The 23,570-nt window shown below is 35.1% G+C and overlaps 1 protein-coding gene across 1 annotated transcript in view; it reads left to right on the forward strand.

Annotated features, from left to right (window-relative positions):
• tbx18.L (T-box 18 L homeolog) overlaps window positions 1-21,575 on the forward strand; it is a 25,885-nt gene extending 4,310 nt beyond the window's left edge. The window contains 6 exon segments of the mRNA NM_001280663.1: window positions 1,016-1,117; window positions 2,912-3,083; window positions 13,355-13,522; window positions 14,359-14,423; window positions 18,313-18,407; window positions 20,749-21,575. Coding sequence (NP_001267592.1) covers window positions 1,016-1,117; window positions 2,912-3,083; window positions 13,355-13,522; window positions 14,359-14,423; window positions 18,313-18,407; window positions 20,749-21,464 — 1,318 coding nt within the window. The 3' untranslated portion in view covers window positions 21,465-21,575.
• The last annotated feature ends 1,995 nt before the right edge of the window (window positions 21,576-23,570 follow it).

The following is a 23,570-nucleotide window of genomic DNA, read 5'->3' on the forward strand; positions in this document are numbered from 1 at the left end:
TTGATTCCCTCATTGAATAGATGTGTTTTATTCGTTGCAAATAAAGGTAGTTTGTTGATATTTTATTAATCCATTTGCTCATCATTTATATATATATGTATCGTTTGTGTCTGTCTAATCATCTATCTTTTGCAAAACAGTGACCGACTTTTCCATTGCCATACTGTATACTATGGAATGAGATACAAGTTAAAATACTATTTCCATAAAATAGATTGCAAAAAGCTTTAGCTATAAGTTTTACGCAATAGCATGTATTTACCCCACTAGAGGAGGTTCAGGTCTATGTGAGCATGTTCCCGAGCCAGCAGAACCGGGTCACTGACACCTAAATTGAATTGTACAGTCTGATGAAGTGAGTACAGATGGGCAGTTCATTCCAGGAGCTAGGAACAGCTCGGCCGATCATTGCAGTCACATCCAGGAATTCCTCCCTCTCCTGTACTGACATGGTTCAAAGCCAGATGTACAAGCAAACCTGGATATCATACAAGCAACCCAGCTTATTAAATATTGCAAAAACAGCTTTTATTGAGTCCATATGTTACGGGCTCAGTTTCCAAATGTCTCTAGCAATGATCTAAATTGTGTTCGAGAGAGAGTACAATGCTGTGCTTGTCCGGCAGGTCCCAGCCAAAGGCTGCCTTTGAGGTACAGGTGCACAGCAACACATCACAACACTTTCCTGCCTGTCACAGCTCTGCGGTCGCTGGGGAGCTGCGCTCACTAGTCGTAAATCAGCGCAGTCGCTGCGAATACAGGCGCTACATGGAACTGGATGGCACCCACGGTGCAGCTCCGGGGGGTGACTGTCTCAGATGGTTGGGTATAATTTACAGTGTTTAGTACCTGTACAACACTAACCCTCACTAGTTCCTATAGTGATGCAAAAAAAAAAAAAAAAAAAAAACCACATCCATAGCAGCCTCTCTGAAAGTCATCTGGCCAGTAATGCGCTCATGTAGCTCGGTGTTTGCCAAGTAGATGTGAAGGTAACACAATGCTTATATTGCAGGAGGATGTTTCCAGCCATGAGAGTGAAAATCACCGGGCTAGACCCTCACCAACAATACTACATTGCCATGGATATAGTGCCTGTGGACAATAAAAGATACCGGTAAACAAAAAAAAATGTTTAAAAATACGTTTATGCTAGGTTTTGTTTTAAAAAGTGCATCGGAAAGTACTTACTTTTCCTACTGGGAAAAAATGCCATATTTTCTCTCTCTCTCTCTCTCTCTCTCTCTCTCTCTCTCTCTCTATGTATATATATAAATATTGGAGATATAAACACATATAGAAAAACATAAATAAACGCACACAACTATTGTGAAAGTGAGCGTCCTGATAGGAGCGCTTTCAATCGCCTGCAGTCCAGAGCGGAGATAATCTGATTGGCTGCCCGTTTCTCTGTGCTAACGGCGCAGCAATTGTGCGGAAATTGCACAGATATAAAAGAAAATAATGAGATCGTTAGGACAACTACCAACACCCTTTATCGGTTGTGCTTTGTTTCTCAAAGACGAAGCAGTTATAGAATCGTTACACATGTGCATGCCTCAGGGTTTTAGTTTATTCGCCAGCTGCCCCGCCGCGGGTTCTGGGACAAGGCGCTATTTAAAGTGAATAACCTGACACATTTGTTTACTATGGTGTTTATATTATTATTAATAAACCGTTGTAGTGATAGGCTTTATGGAAATCAGGCTGCATCTAGTGAAAGTCATTCCTCTGCACTTTCTGTTACAGGATGTGGCTGGAAGTTAAAACACTTATTTTTGAAATGATTTTTAAATAAGTAACATTTCTAAATGGGAGCTAAGCCATGCAACACATAGTTAAAGTGCAGGGTTCATAAAGATTTCTGAAATATATATAGCATGGTTCCAAAGGGACTATCTGACTTGAGATTTTTTAGCATAATTGTTTTTCCATATTCAGTACACATACATTTATTAACTGTATTCCACAGTGCTAACTACTTGCTTGTTGTTCTTCAGGCACTGCCATTTTTACACACTACACAGGCCTGTGCTTGCTAATTTAGACTTCTATATCCAGCAGCAACTATAAAACAACATATAATATGATCTAAGTACTTCATAGTCATCAATGCTAAACTACAACACACAGCCCTGAGCTGGATTTTGTTTTGTTACAGCTTGCTACTGCATTTCAACTTTGAAATCACTTGTTTGGGGGCAAAGATACAGCTTTGTTACTGTAAACTTATTTTCAGTATGCTTCGTATTAACTTAATCATCTATTTTTTGCTGAAAGGCATGTTACAATATTTATACTAAAATGTGCTGTAAGAACAATGTATTATATATATATATATATATATATATATATATATATATATATATATATATATATATATATATATATATATATATTTGTAACAGGAAATGTATATTGGATTGAGGAAGTTGGAGTAGTGGTGATATTACCAGTATATTATATTGTGTAATTAGTATGCCAATTAGAATTGCTAGCTATAACGTAAGTTCCTAGGATACAGTGGGCTTGGTTTGCTAAATATCCCATTTCCTCATTTTTAAACTGTCATTTTATATGTTAAAAAAATGAAGATATTTCGTGTTTTACTAAGGAATCCTCAACACTTCTAATAAAAAGATGGTTTCTGACACCATTGTTAAAAATTATTATAAACACTATTAAAGCTGGGATCAAAATGACAGGTAGCTGCAATGGATCGTTGGTAAGAACTGTAAACCACTGGTAACAAAAGTTAGAAAAGAAAAAAACATATTTTATTTAAAAAAAAGAAAAGGTTTAATAATATCCTTTTTTTTACATTGGCCCTCCCTTCAAAGCAATATGGATAAGTAAGTGTAATAAAAAGATCATCCTCAAGTTCACTTCTTTTCCCGTTTTTGCCATCCAGCTACGTGTATCACAGTTCGAAATGGATGGTGGCCGGTAATGCAGATTCTCCTGTGCCCCCTCGTGTTTATATACACCCAGACTCCCCAGCCTCAGGGGAAACATGGATGAGACAAGTCATAAGCTTCGACAAACTGAAACTCACCAATAATGAACTTGACGATCAAGGCCATGTAAGTATAATAACTGGGCAATAGCTATAATGATTCGCTCACATAACTGGCTCGGATATAGATAAACTTGCACTTTCATATCTGTTTATATTATTTACACCATCATTTTATGGTCCAGATTCATTAAAGAGCATTTACAGGTAATGCACGTCTGTTACTTAGGGGTCTATTCATGAAGCCTTGATTTTTTTCTCATTGAGTTTTTTAGGGGAAAAATTAGAAATTTTTAGAGGAAAAAAAACTCAACATTTTCGAGATTTATTATACCCCAAAGCTGCAAAAATCTTAAAATACTGCACCTAAAACCTATTGAGCTCACGTAGAAATCAATGGCAGACGTCTCTTTTACAATTTGAAGATATTTCTTGACATCATGATCTGTGCTGGCTTTTGTATGAAAATCTGAAAAAGTATATGTTTTTTGGCGTTACCTCGAAAAAGTTGTACGTTTTGAGCCTCAAATTTGAAAACTTTGTATAATTCGAATTGTCGCATGATGTCACAACAGGCTCATTTTTTGATAAACAAGGTCAATTTGTAGACGGGAGTTAGGTCGACTTTGTTTTGATAAATAAATGGAAAAATAGTAAATACCCCCCTAAGAATTGTGAGTTATTTTCTCAGAAGTCACTGATGTTTTTCATGCAATTATACATTGGTAAGGTAAATGCCTATAATAATGATAATCTCACCATATTTACTATCAATATTAAAAGAGAGTTATGCAGGGAAATTGGGTTCTATGAAACAGGGAGGCATCTGAACACATTGACATACTGTGTAATGGTAAAGCTACTGTTACTAGACCCTTTAGTGTTGACCCACAATACTTTGCAGGTACCAGTTATTTTAAATGCAACTGCTCATCATGCTTATAATAGATTATCACTGGATATAAAAGAGAAACATGAGGCAATACAATTTGTTTATAATTCCTTACTGAATCAGTCAGTATTTCCTCGGTTTCAAGGATTTTTGTTCCATTAGTTTCACTCCATATGTTACTATTTATACATTGCCATTTAGTGATTTTAGGAATAATAACCAACCCAATGAATCAGTTGTGAGAGATTTAATTAAAACAAAACAGTTTCCCAACTGTTAGATTTTTATTGATATTTTACTTAAATTTTTAATCCTTTAATGCCGAATCACTGATATTTAACTTTAATCATGATTTCATAATTAAAGGGGGGTATCCTCCACTGAAAAACAGGTTGTTTGTACAGTGTAATGTAAAATTAAGCAACCTTGCAATGTACAAATTTTAACATCATTTGAGATTCTAATTGCTACTAAACGCAAAACATTTACATTTCATGCACTTCCAGTTCTCACTCTTGAAACAGTATTGTAAAGCAACTACTCAAAGCTGAATAAAAGACAAAAACCATTACACTGTTTCAGAATCAGCCCAGATAACAGAAAGATATAACGAGTCTACTGCTTTCTGTAGCAATTGCAGTTATAAATAACTTTAAATCTTGCTTAGAATTATATTTTTGGCATTCTAATAGCAAAAAGTTTTTCGTGCCTGAAACCATTTGTAACTTATAGTATAGTCATTTTTGGGGAAAATGTTTAACTCCATTATTTAATTTAGGGGAAGTGGACTCATGGTATTTAATTTCCTTTCTCTCACAGCAAAGCAATCTTGTTATACTTTACTCCTGAGGTTGAAGCTATCTTAATAAGAAATGCACAAAATGTAGTTTCTGTTGCTACAGTGTATTGAGGTCCCTAAATCATATATATATGCTATATGATATGGTTTTTATAGAAGTATAGTGAAATGTGTGTCTTTGATGTATAGCCACAACTTTAGTGTACGTATAAATATAAAAGCAATGCACATTATAGAATGGGACATAGAATGGGAGTGTGTGTCTGTGTATGTGAGTGGATTTGTGGCAGTGTTGACTACATAAAATAATTTGGAAAACATTCTGAATAGATTAACAGTATACCCTGCTGATAAACATTGGGAATCACTTTACCCCAAATTGACCTAGATTATGTACTAATGAGTGTGGCTGGGGCCTTATCAAAGGAGCAAAGAGAATGCCTCACATCATTATCCTTTAACTGCTCTGAAACATATGCCTGGATGGGATGTTGGACTAGTTAGAGATTGTTGTGTAGAACACTCTCTTCTCCATTTAGTAAATAAGTTCCATTTGTTCGACAAATCTCTATAAATAGTCCAGTGTTTTGTTAGTAATGCAAACGGAGCTGATTTTACTAACCTCTGCTGTAGATAGAGGAAGAATCATTATCATTTCTGAAGCACATTGGAGCAGCTTAAGGTTTTTTTTTTTTAACCCTATGGGTAAAACTTTGTGGTGTGCCTTTTTTCATCCTCAGTAACTATACTATGTTTATACTAGCCCTGACCTTGGTTTTGTTTTGTGTCTATTTTAGTAATTAAGATTCAAAGTTTCAGTTTTAAACCTTTCAAGGTGCTATTGGTTGTCTCTGTTATTTTTGGTTGTACCTAGTAGTCACAATGCTTAACACAATATTTGTGCCACACGTAAAATAAACATTATGTTCTGTACAGAATGTATTGCTATTTTATAGTGAAATCAAAATGACTGAAGGAATTAAACTAATTGTTGCTATCCTCCCAGGATCCAATTTTCCACATATTACAATGAATTTATGATGTGTTTTTCAAAAAAAAATAATCCCTACAATGAAACAATTGTGCATCTGCAAACAATAGTCAGCAGAGAGCATAATTATGAGGGATCTTGCAATTACAGTGTGATTACTAGCTACCTTTAGCTAATTGCTTCGTAAAGGGCTTAAATATAGTTTTTTTCCCTAGTAAACATATTATAATATCATGCAGACTGTCTGTGCCGATGCTAGCCTTTGTTCATACCAAAATAAACAGCCCAGAAGTCGTTTTAGCAAAGTGGCCATTTGCTATTTATTGCAGCAGTATGGCCGTATAATCACCCAGTTGGGGTGTTAAAGGGACACTAGCTGGCAAACACTGTGTTTATTTGTGGCTGTAAACTTTGTGTAGCATTTCACATAAAATAGAATAGTGTTGTAAAATGTGTTAGCAGTGCCCCCTCCCAATTTTTTTTTCTATAAGTTATTGTATCTTTCTGTATGTGTGGAGAAACGTATTTTGGGTCATCACGTCATTTGTTTCTACTTTCACCCGATACAAGAATGTTCCTTATTAGCAGTGTTGCTTCTAGCTGCCAGTAAATTTCCTGGGGGCGGCAGGGGGAAGAATTGCTACTGGTCCCAACACTGCAGTAAGAATAGTTACTTATTTAGTATGACTGAACCAGAAAAGTCATCAAAAACCCTAAAAACTGTTTAGAAGAAATTTTTAATGAATCAAAGAATTTAAATGGAAGTGTCACAATTTTAGTATGCTGAAAAGATTGTTAAAAAGATTGTTAAAACAAAGATATAATATGCTAAGCTTTAAAAACAGTCTAACATAAAATGACACATTTATGTCCAGAGACACAGTGGGTAATTTCTGCTTTTCCCCATAGTGACTTTTATCTAAAACCACTTTCATTAAAGGTCCAAAGCGCTGTTCACACTTCTGTATAGTTGCACTTATAATTAAATAGCCCTTCCTGCCTTCCATTCCGAATCGGTGTGATTCAAGCAGTGAACCATGGAGCTATCACCTGGTCTGGAGGAGGTGGTAGCTCCAGGTTTTCCTTAGCACCCTGCGTCAATTGATGCAGTGCAGTTACAGCTAAAGAATTGGGTTCATGCTGAATACCAGAAATGACACATATTTGGTACAACTGTGTCCGATTGCATCTATTTTGGCGTGTTGAACTCAATTGCAGTAAAAATCATCAGGCCGATTGTCCTCCACATTTTTCACTAATTATATTTATTGATAAGAAAAGCATTCTGTAAATAATTAAAAATTGCCAGTTTGCATGGCTTCAAGAGATGCAAAACGGAGTTCGGACAAATTCCCAGTGTAAAGTAAAACTGCATTTAGCTTCTTTTAGGTTCTGAATTTTTAAGATAATTAGATTACCTACACTGATTTTCAAAACATTTCCTGGAATATTAAACTGTCATGATTGATAACCTTAAATTGTTGTCAGTGTGCATACGAGATTGAAACAAGTTTAGGATGTTTTTCAATTCTGGTCAAAAAGGCTCTATTATTAGATTTAGAGAGTCATCATTAACTATCATTTAATTCTATTAAATACAAATACTCGGTTGTAACTACAACGCGGCTGCAGGGGAGCCCAGGAGGTATAAGGGAGCCCATGAAGCCCATATAATGAGCGATGTCAACATATATTGGTAAAACAGGACAATCTCTGGATATGTTGGGGGCCCTAAAACATATCTAGGTACTCCACTGCAAATACTACAAATGAACTTCAATTATGTTGCACTCGGCAAAGGCATGAAGATTTTCCAACTATAAGGGGATAGGGAATAGAATAGAAGGAATAGAATAGAAAAACCTTCGAATTTCGAATGTTTTTTTTGGCTACTTCAACCATCGAATTGGCTACTTCGACTTCGAATCGAATGATTCGAACTAAAAATCGTTCGACTATGCGACCATTCGATAGTCGAAGTACTGTCTCTTTAAAAAAAACTTCGACCCCCTACTTCGCCAACTAAAACCTACCGAGGTACAATCTTAGCCTATGGGGAAGGTCCCCATAAGCTTTCTAGCAATTTTCTGATCGAAGGATCGATATTCGAAGTCGAAGGATTTAACTTCGACAGTCGAATATCGAGGGTTAATTAACCCTCGATATTCGACCCTAAGTAAATGTGCCCCTAAGTAAGAGTTTTACAAAATATTGCTTTACACAGGAGCAATGGTTTATTGTAAAATTGTAAAACACATACATATATTTCCAAATAGCTTCATACCCTTGCAGAGCACAACATATTTTAAATTATTATTATCCTTTACTTATACTGTATATAGCATGAACACATTTTGCAGTGCTTTACAGTAAATGCTAATTATTCATATCATGTCCAGAGGAGCTCACAGTCGAATTTCCCTGACACATTCAAACACACCCTAGGATCAATTTTTATTAGGAGACAATTTACCTTTCTGTACTATTTTTAAAGTGTGGGAAGAAACAGGAATACCCAAAGTGGTTATAAATCTACTTTGATTTAGGTTCACCTTTATAGTCTTAAATAAGTTAACAGATGAACAAAACTGTTGACTTGGACATCCTGCTACAACAAATATTTATTTTCTCCTCAAACATCACCCTGACTGACACCCAGGGTCTTTCAGGCTTCAGCTGTCACATTGGCTCATTTATAAACAGTGGCAACCAATCGTATGACTGCTTTCAGTACTCAGCTGGCTGAAAAAAGCTAATCACTGATTGGTTGCTGTGGGTTACTGCTCACGTACAAATTTACCCACTGCTTATAAATGAGCCCCACTACTGTCTCTCCTGTTATTTCTCTTCTATCTTGTCCTCTTTTTCTTCCAACACTAGGCACATTTGCACCAGTAAACCATGGCAAAGATTTGCCTTAACCGTTCTACCTGCATCTTGCTAAAAAAAAAAGACAATCAGTGTTGGTAAATGATGCCCTTTGCTGGCTGCATGATATATTTTGATCCAACCATGTGGTCTAGTAGTTGTAACTGCAATTTAATATATGAATTTTTGTAAATGCTGCATAGTGTTTCACTCCTTTGTACAAGGATATAGCTCATATTTTAAGTATAGTGTAAATTTAAAACACACAACATTTTTTTTATTAAAGTTTCATGAATTGTCAACTAAAATATAGATGTTTTTAGTCTATATATTATTTATATATATTAAGACTATATAATACTTATTTTGTTATAAAGCATCAAAGTTCCTATGAAATATAACATGCTAGCATGATGAATGCTCTGTTTGTTGTAGCAAAGCACTTTCCTGCCTTGTTGATTGTCCAAAACGCTTCCTCACCATTAAACTTTTTTTGTGGACCACCCTACTAGTCGCTGCTTGGTCTCACATAGTGGGGGCAGAGAAAGAAATACAAGCTGACATAAAAAACATAAACAGATCTAAATAAACATGTATGTAAACTAAGCAACAGAAGCGGGATTGATATCCCTGTGAAACACATTCTGGGTAGAAGATTATATTTTCTTGGAGAAACTTTCCTCGATTCTTATGAGGTATTAGCCCACTAATTAGCAGGAGCTTATGGATTACTTAACACATTTTGCACTTCCTTAAATTATATTTTGGGTTCTATTTTTTTCCAGTAACGGTCGGAACAAGTAGTTCCTGCGTACCCGGGCCCCCTCTCTATGCATTTTTCGTAGCAGATTTGCTCTAGCGTGAACATCAGGCAGGCTTTGAGGGGGTTCAGGCCCTGTTGCAATTGGTGCAATTGCACCTGCCACACCCCTGGCAAGTACCATGATCGACACCCCAGACATAAATAATTGTGGCTTATATAGATCAAGGCTCCACACCACATTGCTAATGTACTTAACTTATGTATTATGTTCTTCATTGCAAATCATATTGCATTAGCTGATCTAGGAGTTAGCAGAAGAGGCAGATGTCTAGCACCCAATGCTTAGGGGTTATGGGCACGTACCTCTTCTGCTTGCCTTCCCTAGTTTCAGTCCCTCCTAGATGACTCTGTGCATGAATCAGGTTGCATGGGGGATGCTTGTGTGTCCAGCCGGGGAGATGAGCGGGTGGGGGAACAAGGCTTGGTGCAGAGGCTTGCCTTGGCTGCTTACAACCATAGGTCTGGCGCTGAAAAACATTCCCAGATTTTGACACGAATATTTGCATATGCAAAATACTCTCTATGTGTCTGCACCCAGGCCACTTTAAAGCCAATTTAGCAGTATGACATGTCTAATATTTTTTTAAATGGCTAAGGATTCTGTTTTAGATTTAATCAAAAAATACTTTTTTTGCAGAATTTGGATTAAAATGATTTAAAATCCTTTAAGGGCAGACTAGGAAATTTGTCACCAATGGAAATATGTGCTACTCGTGGGCAAAAAAATCTCCGAAAATACAACATGTGCCTTTGCCTTAAATGACATTGGGATCACCATATGTAAAACACTTCACATGCAGCAATCCTGTGTAATCACAAAAAAATGTGTCTAGTAACCCGTAGCAACTAATTGTTAGGTAGCATTTACAAGTCAGCTGCTTGAATACATATATCTAATTGGTTGATAGATGATGGCAAATGTTAGACCTTTTGTTACGTTATCTTGAAAGCATTTACACTATCATATAAGGAAGAATAATCTAACCAATATTTTAAGCAATTTTGGTTATATAATATACGTATGTTGTTACAAATGTATTGAGTACTACTGGATATGTGCAAATTGTAAGTGGGTACATTTGCTACCTGCTCATTATTGTTTATTGGGCATCTTTCAATCACAAAAACAGCATATCAAGATAGAAAATCCATACTTCACTAAACTGGCAAATATATTTTCAGAGAAATCAAATGTTCTGGTAAATTGTCTTTGCTCTTATGTAAATAGAGACACTCCTTATCCTTATACAAGAAGGTAATTTGTAAAGGGCTGCAACATTTACACCAGGCCTGTTAACCCATAGTAACTAATCAGCAGGTAGCTTTTACTGTTAACATCTGATTGGTTGCAAATGATTACTAGACCTGGTAAAAACTTTGTGACTTTTATTACATTACACCCCTAAGTGATTTAACAGATTTACAACACTGACATAGATACGTAAAGCCTTTGAAGAGCTGTTATATGCACTAACATTTTCCTACTCCTACAAGTTATTCCCTGTTTAGTTCAGGGGAATAACTTGTTTCTAATGAGGGTTATTATTTCACTACAAGAATGCTGTGAAGGATCAGAACTGATTGTCAGATGGTATTGATGCCTCATGTAAACTTATACAGGCTCAGGCAGGCAAGATGAAATAATATACACTCACCTTTCCACTAGTCATATAAAAAACAAAGTAAAAATAATTTTCAAAAGCCAGGACTTTCACAGGTTATGCTTTATTGTTTAATAGTACATTTTTGTTCAAGGAGGAATGATAGTTTTTAACGGCTGGCTTATTCTAATATTATTTTCAGACCCTTAAAAAGAAGAGTTAAAAATACTGAGAATAAAAATATGCCCCTGTATTAGGAACATCATTTTATAAATGTAAAAAAAATCTATGCATCCCTAGTAAACTCTCTATGCCCAGGCAGATAAAGACTATTTTCAATAAAAATATCTTATTTTTGTTGATATGAAAGATTCATAGAAAACAGTAACGAGAACAGTAAAGAGAAGTTATATATATATATATATATATATATATATATATATATATATATATATATATATATATATATATATATATATATCCTTGGGCCACTTCCCACTTCAAGAAGTATAGTCTTTGATACCCATAGAACAGCTTTACCAGTCCCTGCAGTGATTCTGTGCTCCTGGCAGATTTCTGATCTTGTACCATTACTCCAATGTTGAACCCTCCACTCTGGTCCTTGTCGCCTCCTCAGTTCTGCCAATGTATTTGGATACAGAATGTTTAATTCCAGTTTTGCTATTCTTTATTGGACATATTTAAGTTGAAATTACTAACATGGAACTCCACTATGGGAAACAGTGATTGGATGTGAGATTTCTCTATTATGACGTTGGGTGCCTGTATACCTCTCACCAGCGTACAGATAAATATTCTATTGGAAAACATGTTTTTTTCAAAACGCATCAGTTAATAGTGCTACTCCAGCAGACTTTCTCAAAAGAGCAAACAGATTTTTTTCTATTCAATTTTGAAATCTGACATGGGGCTAGACATTTTGTCAATTTCTCAGCTGCCCCCAGTCATGTGACTTGTGCCTGCTTTCTGGCAGGCTGCTGTTTTTAATTCTCAATGTAACTGAATGTGTCTCAGTGAGACATGGGTTTTTACTATTGAGTGTTGTTCTTAGATCTACCAGGCAGCTGTTATCTTGTGTTAGGGAGCTGTTATCTGGTTACTTTCCCATTGTTCTTTTGTTTGGCTGCTGGGGGGGGGGGAAAGGGAGGGGAGTGCAGTACAGCAGTAAAGAGTGATTGAAGTTAATCAGAGCACAAGTCAAATGACTTGGGGCAGCTGGGAAATTGACAATATGTCGAGCCTCATGTCAGATTTCAAAATTGAATATAAAAAAAATCTTTTTGCTCTTTTGAGAAATGGATTTCAGTGTAGAATTCTGCTGGAGCAGCACTATTAACTGATTCATTTTGAATTATTTTTCCCATGACAGTATCCCTTTAATAACATGTTGACTGTTAACTATTTAATTCTGGGAATGCCCAGTAAACTTTCACTATAAAGTTTTCTGATTTGGGAACTCTAGCTATGGCTGTTTATAATGAAAGAAAATCTTCATTATGACATGACATTATCACAATGTGTCCATGTAAACATTTTATCCTACTTGTATGTTATTGGAGTGTGGGAAGAAACCAGTGTACCTGGAGGAATCCCATGTAGAAACATTGGACCAATCATGCTACACCCAATCCCATGATATCCACCCAGAGCAAAACCTTATCTGGCCATCATATGGCTTCTCTAGACTCTTTGTTCTGGTTCACTTCGTTCCATGATTTGTATAAAATTAAATAAAGTCTTTAGAACAGATTCAGATGTTCAGAGCTATTCAATTATTGGACTACATCCTATGTTTTGAAAAGTGTTACCTGATCTATCAGACATGACAGAGGAAACAGCAAAGATAATGATAATAATTAAAAGTCACATGCAGTGGTGTGTTGGATCCAAATAAATGTAATCACGAGAATTTGCTTAAATACAAAGTTTTTTTGATGACTTTTAATTAGAAGCAAGTGCCTTTTTTCCTAGTAACTAAAAGCAATTGCACTTATTGTTTTCATGGAACACTTGATTAATAGGAAGACTGCACCAGCAGGATCTCAGCTGAGGAAATTACTGGTTCCATCACACTTTGTTCATCTCAACCAAGATTTTTAAAGTCATAGATTTATAAATAACTTCTTTTTTAGCTTTTGAAGTTTCAGTCAGAATACAAAACCACAGTTTAAAAGAAAATCAGGATTGGCATCTAATTGTGAATAATTAAGATCAGAGAAAAAAAGGAAAAACACAGTTGTATCTAATTGAAGGCTAAATTTGAAGTTAATTTATTCCTAATGCATTACAGTAGAACACCTTTGGAATTCCTTATTAAATAGCAGACTTCAACATTTGTTACAGATCATCCTTCATTCGATGCATAAATACCAGCCCCGTGTCCATGTCATCCGCAAAGACTGTGGAGAAGAACTGTCACCAGTGAAACCCATTCCTGTTGGGGAAGGGGAGAAGGCTTTCTCATTTCCAGAGACCATTTTCACCACTGTGACTGCATATCAGAATCAGCAGGTATTTTATATGATCGGAATTGTCCATATTTCTGTTCCAGGAGTGTTCACTGAGTTTCTCTGGAGAGTATGAACACAGATCTAGCCCCAACAATGTATAAAATATAATGCATTGGAGAGTCAACATGTGTGTGTGTATATACAGGTGCGCTTTCACTCTTCACTCTTCATTCACCTTCATTACTGTTTTTTAAATAAAGAGATATGGCCATGTAAAAGATATATGCAGTTTGGCATACAGTAGTTAAAAAAATGTATTGTGTTCAATATATCTTCTTGCAAGTGCTACAGAAAGTCTATTTGCTTTTCCAGCCAGAAGGCTTCTGACATCACAGCACATCATTCACATCACAGAAAGGTACAGACAACACTTACTAGAGTGCCAAACCACTTCTCTTGCAGTTTCTGTCATTGATCCGATTGGCTGAATCACCTCAGCCAATTAGATTACAGAAATGCAAAAGACTGGAACATGCACAGTACCAATCAATGTCTGATATTCCTCCACTCTGCTTGTAATGTCATTCTGATGTAGACAGCCAGGGTATCACAAATCCACTGGCTTGGGCTGAGAGAAGTGACCTAAAGATCTAAGCAGCACTACTTTTGCAGGTAGATATTTTGAAAATTATTCATTTTTTAAATTAAACCAAATTGTAAATGTCATTTAAATGGCCAAATTGCTTTATTTACTGTAGTAGTAATAATGAACATCCCCTTTAAGAGGTATCTAAATCATTTGCAATAAACTCAAATTGTACATGTGTGTCTTCATATTGTTTGATAAAGCAGTTTATGTTCAAGAGAACTTCATTATGAAACTCTATATTTTCCCAGATAACAAGACTAAAAATTGACAGAAATCCCTTTGCTAAAGGATTTAGAGACTCAGGACGCAACAGGTTAGTGTCATGGTTTTTAACAACAGTATCTTTCTGTATACAATGTACTTATGGGGGGCTGCTGCACTGGATTCCAATACACATGAGTGAGATGAGTGAGGGTGGTGGTTTTAAGCTTTTGTTCTAAATCATATCAGTATAACATTGTAAGGAGAGATTTTTCCATTATGTACAGAAGCAGTACTACTGATAACTGATCTAATTGCATTGCATTCATGCCATATAATTATAGCTTATTTGTGTTGGTCGGTGTGGAGAGTTGTCAGGCAGCAGTTATCAATGTGGAGAAATAGGATTTCTTCTTGACCATCAGAATTAAGTCTTCCAACTCACATTAGAAAACACAATACTATCCCGAACTTTCAGGCCTAGTGGGCCCAGTAAACTTTTCTTGTTGAGTCTGCAATTGTTACACTGTTGAAAGTTCCATTACTTAGGCAGTGCACAAGGCTACCCCTTACCTGATGCTCTGGAGAATACAGAATAAAGATAGCATCAGTTAAAGGTGTTAGGTCTGTGTTAACTTAATTGTTTTAAACTATAGGCTTTTTTATATTAGAATTCCAAAGTTTTTAATTTAACCATGTATATTAATATAAACACAGGAGTTTTCAAACAACATAAATGGATTAACTGGGCTAAATAAATCTCTAGCAAGCTAACCAAAACCAAAATACTGCCATTATATTTCCTTAAAAGCAACAACAATGTTCAGAAGGGCTTGAAACTGTATTAAGGGTGGATGTGTTTTGGATGTCCTTAGAATCAGGAGTTTGACCAAAGAATTGTTTTATATTCACATATTATTATTATTATTATTATTATTATAACCACTTTTTAAAAAGCTGTAATAGGCATGTGGCTACTACTTTAAGTTATACATATACAGTATAAGACTGTGCTATTGAGAGGAAAGCACAGTTATGCTATAGTTATAGGGATGCCCTCATATTCCCCCCTAGCATGCTGGAATGGCCAGTTCGCTTACATGAATTCACTGCAGTTCCAGTGTTCAAAACTCTTCAAGAGCAACAGACACTCAACTTGAAAACCTGAAATAAAAACAGATGTTTTCATATTGCATATTGCACTTGACTTTGAAAAGCACATTATAGGTCATTTCTCCCCTTACAGACTACTGTATGTGTAGGTGTTGTGCATTTGAACGTTTAACGCATTCCGATTAGCAAGAAAATTAAAAACCAATATTGGTGAAATAAAGCATACATAGAAAAATGAAAGGAAACACTACTATGGAGCTGCCTACCAGTAATTTTTTATATGTACTGTATTTATATTATACTTATATAAATATGCCAACATTTCAGTTTGTCTGTATTGGACAAAGATTGTATCATCCATGTGCCAGGAGTAATAAAAGTAATTGTTGCCAATTTTAAGAAACTGCAGTTTTTACTCCTTCATTACTCAAGCTTCCTTTGGGAGAGGAAAAAAATCTATTTATTCATTTACAAAAAAGGAATGTTTATTCCCTCAAGCCTCTCCTGTTTGTTTGATCTGCAAGCGGGGTGACAGGGTAAAATCTGTTTTAGTTTAGTACGTGATTTAATCATGGCTCAGAATTAGTCTAGTTACATCTACGACCTCAGGACCCAGGTTTCACAGATTTTTACAGTCGGTAGACTACAAAGAATTCAAGTTGAAAAGAAATTCAGCTTGTTTTATACTCACTGAAGCAAGTGACCAGAAAAAAAAAAGTAGTAGTAAATGGATGAAAAGGAAAAGGTTCACGTTTTCTCAAAGCATAATTAATAAACCTAAAAACACTTCTATAACATAACATTATAAAAACCGTTGCCTTTTTTATATATAACTAGGTATAAAATGCTCTATAGAGGAAATTAAACTGGGCGTGGATAAGGTAAAACAAATGACACCTTTATTAGTAGAGTCAGCAGCTTTAACATAGGCTTTTAAGACCATTTAAAGATTTTCTGGCTCAGAACAGGAAAACTGAAGGGTTTTGGAATGTTTAGTTTATAATAAAATTCAGCTTACTGAAGTGAAGACTCACATATTCTGAAATCTGCAAATAAGCTGCAAAAAAGATCTGCTCAAGGCATAGCATATGAATGATGTGATTGCATCTGCTAAAAATCTAAAAACATTTGTAGAGCAGGTTTCTATTATATGTGGCATATTTTTAACAGTCTGTAATAAATGTGCTTTATTTTGGAATTATAGTAATTAAAAGTATGTTCATATCTAATGTGTGACACAAACCCGAACAACAGTGTTCAAACAACTTACTTAACTTACTTCATTTTAAGATACAAACTAATATGTTAGTCTGTTATAATTAATCAAAAGTAGGTTAATTTTCCTGCCTTTCTGGCAGAATTGGTTAATATTATATTAAGATTTTTTTTCGCCTTCTTTTAAAAACAGGGACTATATAAGGTAGAATTGCTACACTTTCTATCCTTTATTTAATCTTTCTTGCATTACAGGTAAATTAGACTAAGGTCAACGGTATTGCAAATGAAAACATTATATTCAAAAGTGTTTTATGCCTGCATTTATCCGTTCACTTGCTAAAAGGAGCATACTTGTCTGAATAATAATTTAAGTGAAATGTTGAACCTTTAGGTAAAAATCTCCTATAATTAATCATGTAATTAGCAAATATCCAGTGACATTTCTTAACACAAGCTTTTGTTTTTTAGTGCATTATCGAACTGCTGAATTGTACAGTTCATGGTAGTTGTGTATAACTAGCAATAATATTTGTACTTAAAACCAAATGCGTGTAAAGGCACAGCATATGGAATGACACAATTATTTATGTGACAATTTTATTGCTTTATAATGTAAAGTATCAATGTATTTTCTTGTTAATTAATACTGTATTTATAAACCTGTCAGCCTTTTCAAGTCAAAGTATTTATCACTGCATTTCTGAATAAAACCAACCTTGTCATGATGTAAAAATCTAAATTAGAGCTTAACTTAAACAAATGCTAAAGAATAAAATGATGATTTTATTTTATATTTTTGCAGCCAAGTAAAGTACTTTAGTTAAAATGCAATTTGGTCTTTTATACAGAATTGCATTGTCTTTAAATTCATGTATGGTTGTCGGGTTTATTTAGGAGCAATCAGCAGCTAAAACCGTTAATAGATATCCTGCAGAATATTAGCAAAGTGAAAGCAAATTTATGTGCTGAGAATAAAGTTCCATTCTTCAGTTAATCTTAGAGTTTGACCCTATAAAATGTTAAACCAGGAAGGCAAAATAATGTCTACTCTCCAAATAATTGTAACTATTTCACTAAATAAATTTAGCCATTTGATTGCATAAATTAAATTGGTGATAAAATGTGGAAATTGTTCGAAGGCATCTTGTATAAATTATCGCTCTGGCTATACTTCTCCAGGAGGTAGCTTTTATCTCCTATTTAACCAGAAGTGAAAAGTCTGGGTTACTGCTGAAATAAAGGTATTTTTTGTTCAGCTTCAGCTAATAAATGCTTTATGGGGGTTGCCTGTACAATATCTTTGAATCTCTGAGAAAGCTTGATATAAAACTATTTGGTTGTTATAATACGACTCTAAAACTTGCATTAAATAAAAACAAATTGCCTGCAATAAAATAGTTTTAGAACTTCATAATTACTCCAAATATTTTTTTCCATGGTAAAACCACATTGTCAAAATCTTATTTATACATTTTTATAATGGTAACCTTTTTGTAGACACATAAGTGACGATTGAGAGCTGGAGATTGTTTTAAAGACCTTTGTATGGTTAATCTCAAATGATTTTAGAAAGGTTATTTAATTTTAAATAAGATTCTATGTATATTGCTGGTGTGTAACTATAGTTAAACATGGATATTTAATGCAATCTTTTATGTTTCTGAAATTAGAATGGGATTAGAAGCACTTGTTGAATCATATGCATTTTGGAGACCATCTCTCAGGACGCTGACATTTGAAGATATACCTGGAATTCCAAAACAAGGTAAATACAAAATAATTTGTTGTACTAAAAAGTGCAGAAAAGTGCAGTGAAGGAGTGGACAAGATAATGTTTTTTAGCCTGAGAAATAGGTGGCACTGAGGGGTTGGGGGGGCCATTCTTCCTCCGAGATGTAATATAGGGTCAGTTGGCTGATAATACTCTATTTGATGATCATCGTGGTTTTTGTGGTCCCTTGAGTGGCAGTTTAATTTTGTGCAGTCCCTGTGGAAGATAGTAAAGTGGGTGGACCAACATTTGCTGTCAATTTGGCCACTACATAGGCAGTAGGTTATTGGCTGGTATATCAAGCCAAAATTATGGTTTGCCCATGGATCATCCAGATATGCATTTAGCAGGTTCAAGGGTATTGATGAAGTTCTTTCCTGATGGGTCTTCATATTATTATGACTTTATCCACGGACCAGCCTGATTTGGCCCACCACTTGAGTTGCCAAATTAAGCAAAGATCTGCTTATTATTTGGCCTTACCAAACAAACAGATCTTTTCATGTATATCCACCTTAAGTCTAACCTGACAGAAATTCTGGTCTACTAATGCCTCCTAAAAGTCCATAAAGAAGGAACGCATAAGCATAATTTGACCATATAAGGTTGGGGCCATTGCATTTCATATTCAGTAATCTGTGAATAACAAATAGAACTGCCCATGTGCTACCAGTCTACTTATTCCAAGAGGATTTTCACAATCCCGAGGTTACTTGTTTATTTTACTAGTGAATGTTTATTTGTGCGATATAATAGCTTTGTTTATTGGTTACTGCACACCATAGAAATATTTTGTTCTTTTGTGTGTTCTGGACTAAATACTTTAGTGGAATTTTTTTCTGGTTTTGGTGACTACAGTTATGTAATGTCTGTGGGTAATATGTATCTGCACAATAGTTTGGAGGCAAATACATTATGCAAAAATACAGCAGCGCTGTAAAAACAGCTTTTATTTGAATAATTCCTATTGCTGTTTTATGAGCATCTTCTGCAACTCATTTTGCTATATCTGCTTTATTTTGAAATGATGTGAGTCTAAGATTAAGATTGTGAGCACGATTCAGAAGCATCATGTCCTCTGTGTCAGTGTGGCTTTATAACATGGTTAAAATCTTAGCATGCATTTTACCAGAGGAAAGGACATAAGTACTAGAGAAAACAACTGTTACTGCAAATTCTTCTAAACTTCCATTAGGTATTTTTATTTCCTACTTTACAAAATGGTTTTAAGTTAACATTTTAACAATTAAAAAAAAAAAAAAAAAAAAAAAATACGCACTTTACCTATGAAAGTATCTCCACAAAATTCATTTCTAGAAACATGTTATTTATAAATACAGTTATAGGACATGATATCCAGAATGATCAGGACCTGTGGTTTTCAGGAATTTGGATCTCCATACCTAAATCTACAGAAAAATTATGTAAACATTACTTAAACCCCAATAAGATTGTTTTGCCACAATAAGGATTCATATACCATAGATTGGGTCAAGTACAAGGTACTGATTTATTAATACAAAGAAAATGGAAAATAGATATCCTGCAGAATATTAGCAAAGTGAAAGCAAATTTATGTGCTGAGAATAAAGTTCCATTCTTGATATGACATGATATCCAGAATGATCAGGACCTGTGGTTTTCAGGAATTTGGATCTGTGGTTTTCAGGAATTTGGATCTCCATACCTAAGTCTACAGAAAAATTATGTAAACATTACTTAAACCCCAATAAGATTGTTTTGCCACAATAAGGATTCATATACCATAGATTGGGTCAAGTACAAGGTACTGATTTATTAATACAAAGAAAATGAAAATCAGTTGGAGATGGCCTTCCTGTTATTCAGATCCTTCTTGATAACAGATTTTTGGAAAACAGATGCCATACTTGTACTTTTACTTTGTATTACTCTTTGGTAAGGTTTATTCTTTAAAGCCCCATTTAACAAAATGGGTTGGCGTTTCTTTATGCAAGAATCAGAAAAGATAAGCAAACAGACTACTACAGTAAAACAGGACTGATTAAAGCAAACATTTTTATATGTACTGGATAGAAGTAACTGGCATATCAATTCTAATAAATACAATGTTTTTGCTGATCTGTTACACATAGTAAACAAATCTAAAATACAGTTCTATTTTGCTGGGAAGCTGCATAGCATTGTTAAAATAGTTACATAACAATGGTACTGTTGAATAAACTAAAATGAGATTATAGTTTGTGTTTATAAGAGATCTATCATTGATACAATGGGTCATTTTTACTGGAGATTAAATGTTTAATTCCCCTTTCTTTTATATGCAGTTAATTAAAAATGTATTCATTTGTTTTAGGTAGTGCAGGTGCTTCTCTACTTTCAGGATCTGGAGCTGCAAATGGCCATGCTCACTTGTTGCCTGGTTCACCCTGCTCCTCACCTGCATTCCATATTGGTGCAAACACCAGTCAGCTTTGTGGCCTGACTCCAGCAGATTACTCAGCATGTGGTCGATCAAGCCTTGCACTTAACAGATACAGTTCAACACTAGCAGAAACATACAGCAGACTTACAAACTCAGCAAGTGAAAGCTTTGCAACACCAAGGACCCCTTCATATGTTGGCATGACAAGCAGCGCTGCGGTGAACATGTCCATGGCCGGAAATGACAATGAAACTTTTGGATGTCCCCAAACAAGTTTATCAATGCAGATTTCAGGAATGTCTCCACAGCTCCAATACATTATGCCTTCTCCAACGAGTAATGCCTTTAATACCAGCCAACCACACCAAAGCTCTTACAATGCATTCAGATTACACAGCCCATGTGCTTTGTATGGGTACAACTTTTCTACATCACCGAAACTGGCCTCTAGCCCTGAAAAAATTCTCTCTTCACAAGGAAGTTTTTTAGGTTCTTCTCCAAGTGGTACCATGACTGATCGACAGATTCTCCAACCTGTGGAAGGTATGCACCTCCTAAGCAGTGCTGGACAGCAGAATTTCTTTGACTCTAGAAATCTTGGAGGTTTAACTCTTTCCTCTTCTCAAGTATCTGCACATATGGTTTAATGGAATGCACAGTGGGAATGTGTTTTCTCCCTTACAAGAACATCTCTTTCTATCAATTAGTATGTATATATTTTATAACGGAATGCACTAAACCTATCTTTATTAACTCCACCACAGTAAATTTCCTCATGTAACATACTCATGGACAAAACAGGGTTTTACAAGAACCTTCACTCATCAGAGACCAAAACAAATTATCACAACTGTTTTTGGGAACACAAATGTAGCAAGTTGAAACAGACTGGAACATAGGCAGTATTTTTGTCTGCAATCACCCTTCGAAAATATATTCCCGAAACATGTCATGATTTAGCACCAATAAAGGGTGATTGCAGACAAAAGTACTGCCTATGCTCCAGTCTGTTTCAACTTTCTACATTTGTGAATATTAATACACGGTGGATGGTGTGTATATGAAACAGCAGGACAAAGGAATCATCCCACTCTGAAAAACATGTTTTAGGGGAACAGTTTTATTCCATTTGATCCATTAGCATCCATTTATATCTGAAATATTAATAATGATTTTTTTTTATTTATGGCAGTCAGGAAGAAAAAGCTCCATTCAATGTTAGACAAGACTTAAATGCATCTTTAGTTACTCTTATACAAAATTTTATTAGTCCAACATAAATAATATAAGTACATTTATCATTTGAATGATCATCAAAACACCAAACCCTCAGCAAAATTTGAAGTTGAAAAGATCGTAAATCATTATTTATTAAATACACAGTATATACCCCTATTTAACAATTGTTGCTGAGCTGGGGATATCATTTTTTATAAATCAAATTGAACACTTACTTTTTTGCACTGTAGTATTAAAGAGACACTATAAAAACAGTGTTCGCTTTTTCCTGAAAACCACAGGTGCAGTTTTGTTTTGAAAAGGTTATAGCCACTTTTCTGCTTAAATATTTCATTTAACATATGTGACATTGTCCTTTCTTCATGTCATGATTCTAGCTCATCCTCATTAGGAAGATTTTTTTCCAGATTTAACAGCAGAAAAGAAACAAATAACACCATATAACATGGTATGTCTTTACTATGTCTTAACTTACTAGGCTAATGATATAAACCACCTTCCATTGCTGGTTTTCAGCCCAAAAATGTGCACTTAATGGGGAAGATATGGGGGAGAATTATCAAAGTGTGAAATTAGATTTCATTACAGTAAAATTCCACCACATTTTTAGAGGAGTATTTATCAAATGGTGAACTCTAATTTTCACCCATTGTAATTACTTGCAATGCATTCTGCCTTTTAAAATATTGCTCCTTAGTCTTTAGTGAAAAAACATCTTTAATTGAAGTCAGAGCTTAAAGGAACAGTAACACCAAAATATAAAAGTGTTTTAAAGTAATTAAAATAAGAATGTAGTGTTGCGCTGCACGGGTAAAATTGGTGTCTTTGCTTTAGATATGCTACTATAGTTTATATAAGCAAGCTACTGTGTAGCCATGGGGGCAGCCATTCAAAGCTGAAAAAGGAGAAAAGACTCAGGATACTCAGCAGATAACAGATAAGCTTTGAAGTATACAATGGGATTCTTCAGAATGTATCTGTTAAAGGAGAAGGAAAGGTACCGAAGCAGTTTGTTGTTAATAGATTATTGCTTTACCATACCTGAGTAAACGGCTCTAGACACTCTCTGTTTGTTTAGGATAGCAGCTGCCATATTCACTTGGTTTGACATCACTTTCTGCCTGATTTTCTCTGATTAGTCACAGCACTGGGCTCAGATTACAGCAGAGAGGGTAGGAGGGAGGGGGAGACGAGCAAACTGAGCATGCTCAAGCCCTGCCCTGGAAGTTTATGCTGAAAACAGGAAGTCTGATACAGAAGTCCATGCGTACACAATAGAAGGAAAGAAATGTGGTGTTTTTTTTGACAGAGGGCTCAGAGCAACATTACTTTGAGGGTTTACTGGTGTATTTATATAGACCTTTCTGATAAAGCTTACTTAATTTTAACCTTTCCTTCTCCTTTAACTACACTGTATCCTGTGACTGAATGGCTGCCCCCATTGCTACACAGCAGCTTGTTTATATAAACTATCGTAGTGTTTCTGAACCAAACATAGCAGTTTTACTAGTGCA

Source organism: Xenopus laevis, chromosome 5L, assembly GCF_017654675.1.
Source record: "Xenopus laevis strain J_2021 chromosome 5L, Xenopus_laevis_v10.1, whole genome shotgun sequence".
NCBI classification, from domain to species: domain Eukaryota; kingdom Metazoa; phylum Chordata; class Amphibia; order Anura; family Pipidae; genus Xenopus; species Xenopus laevis.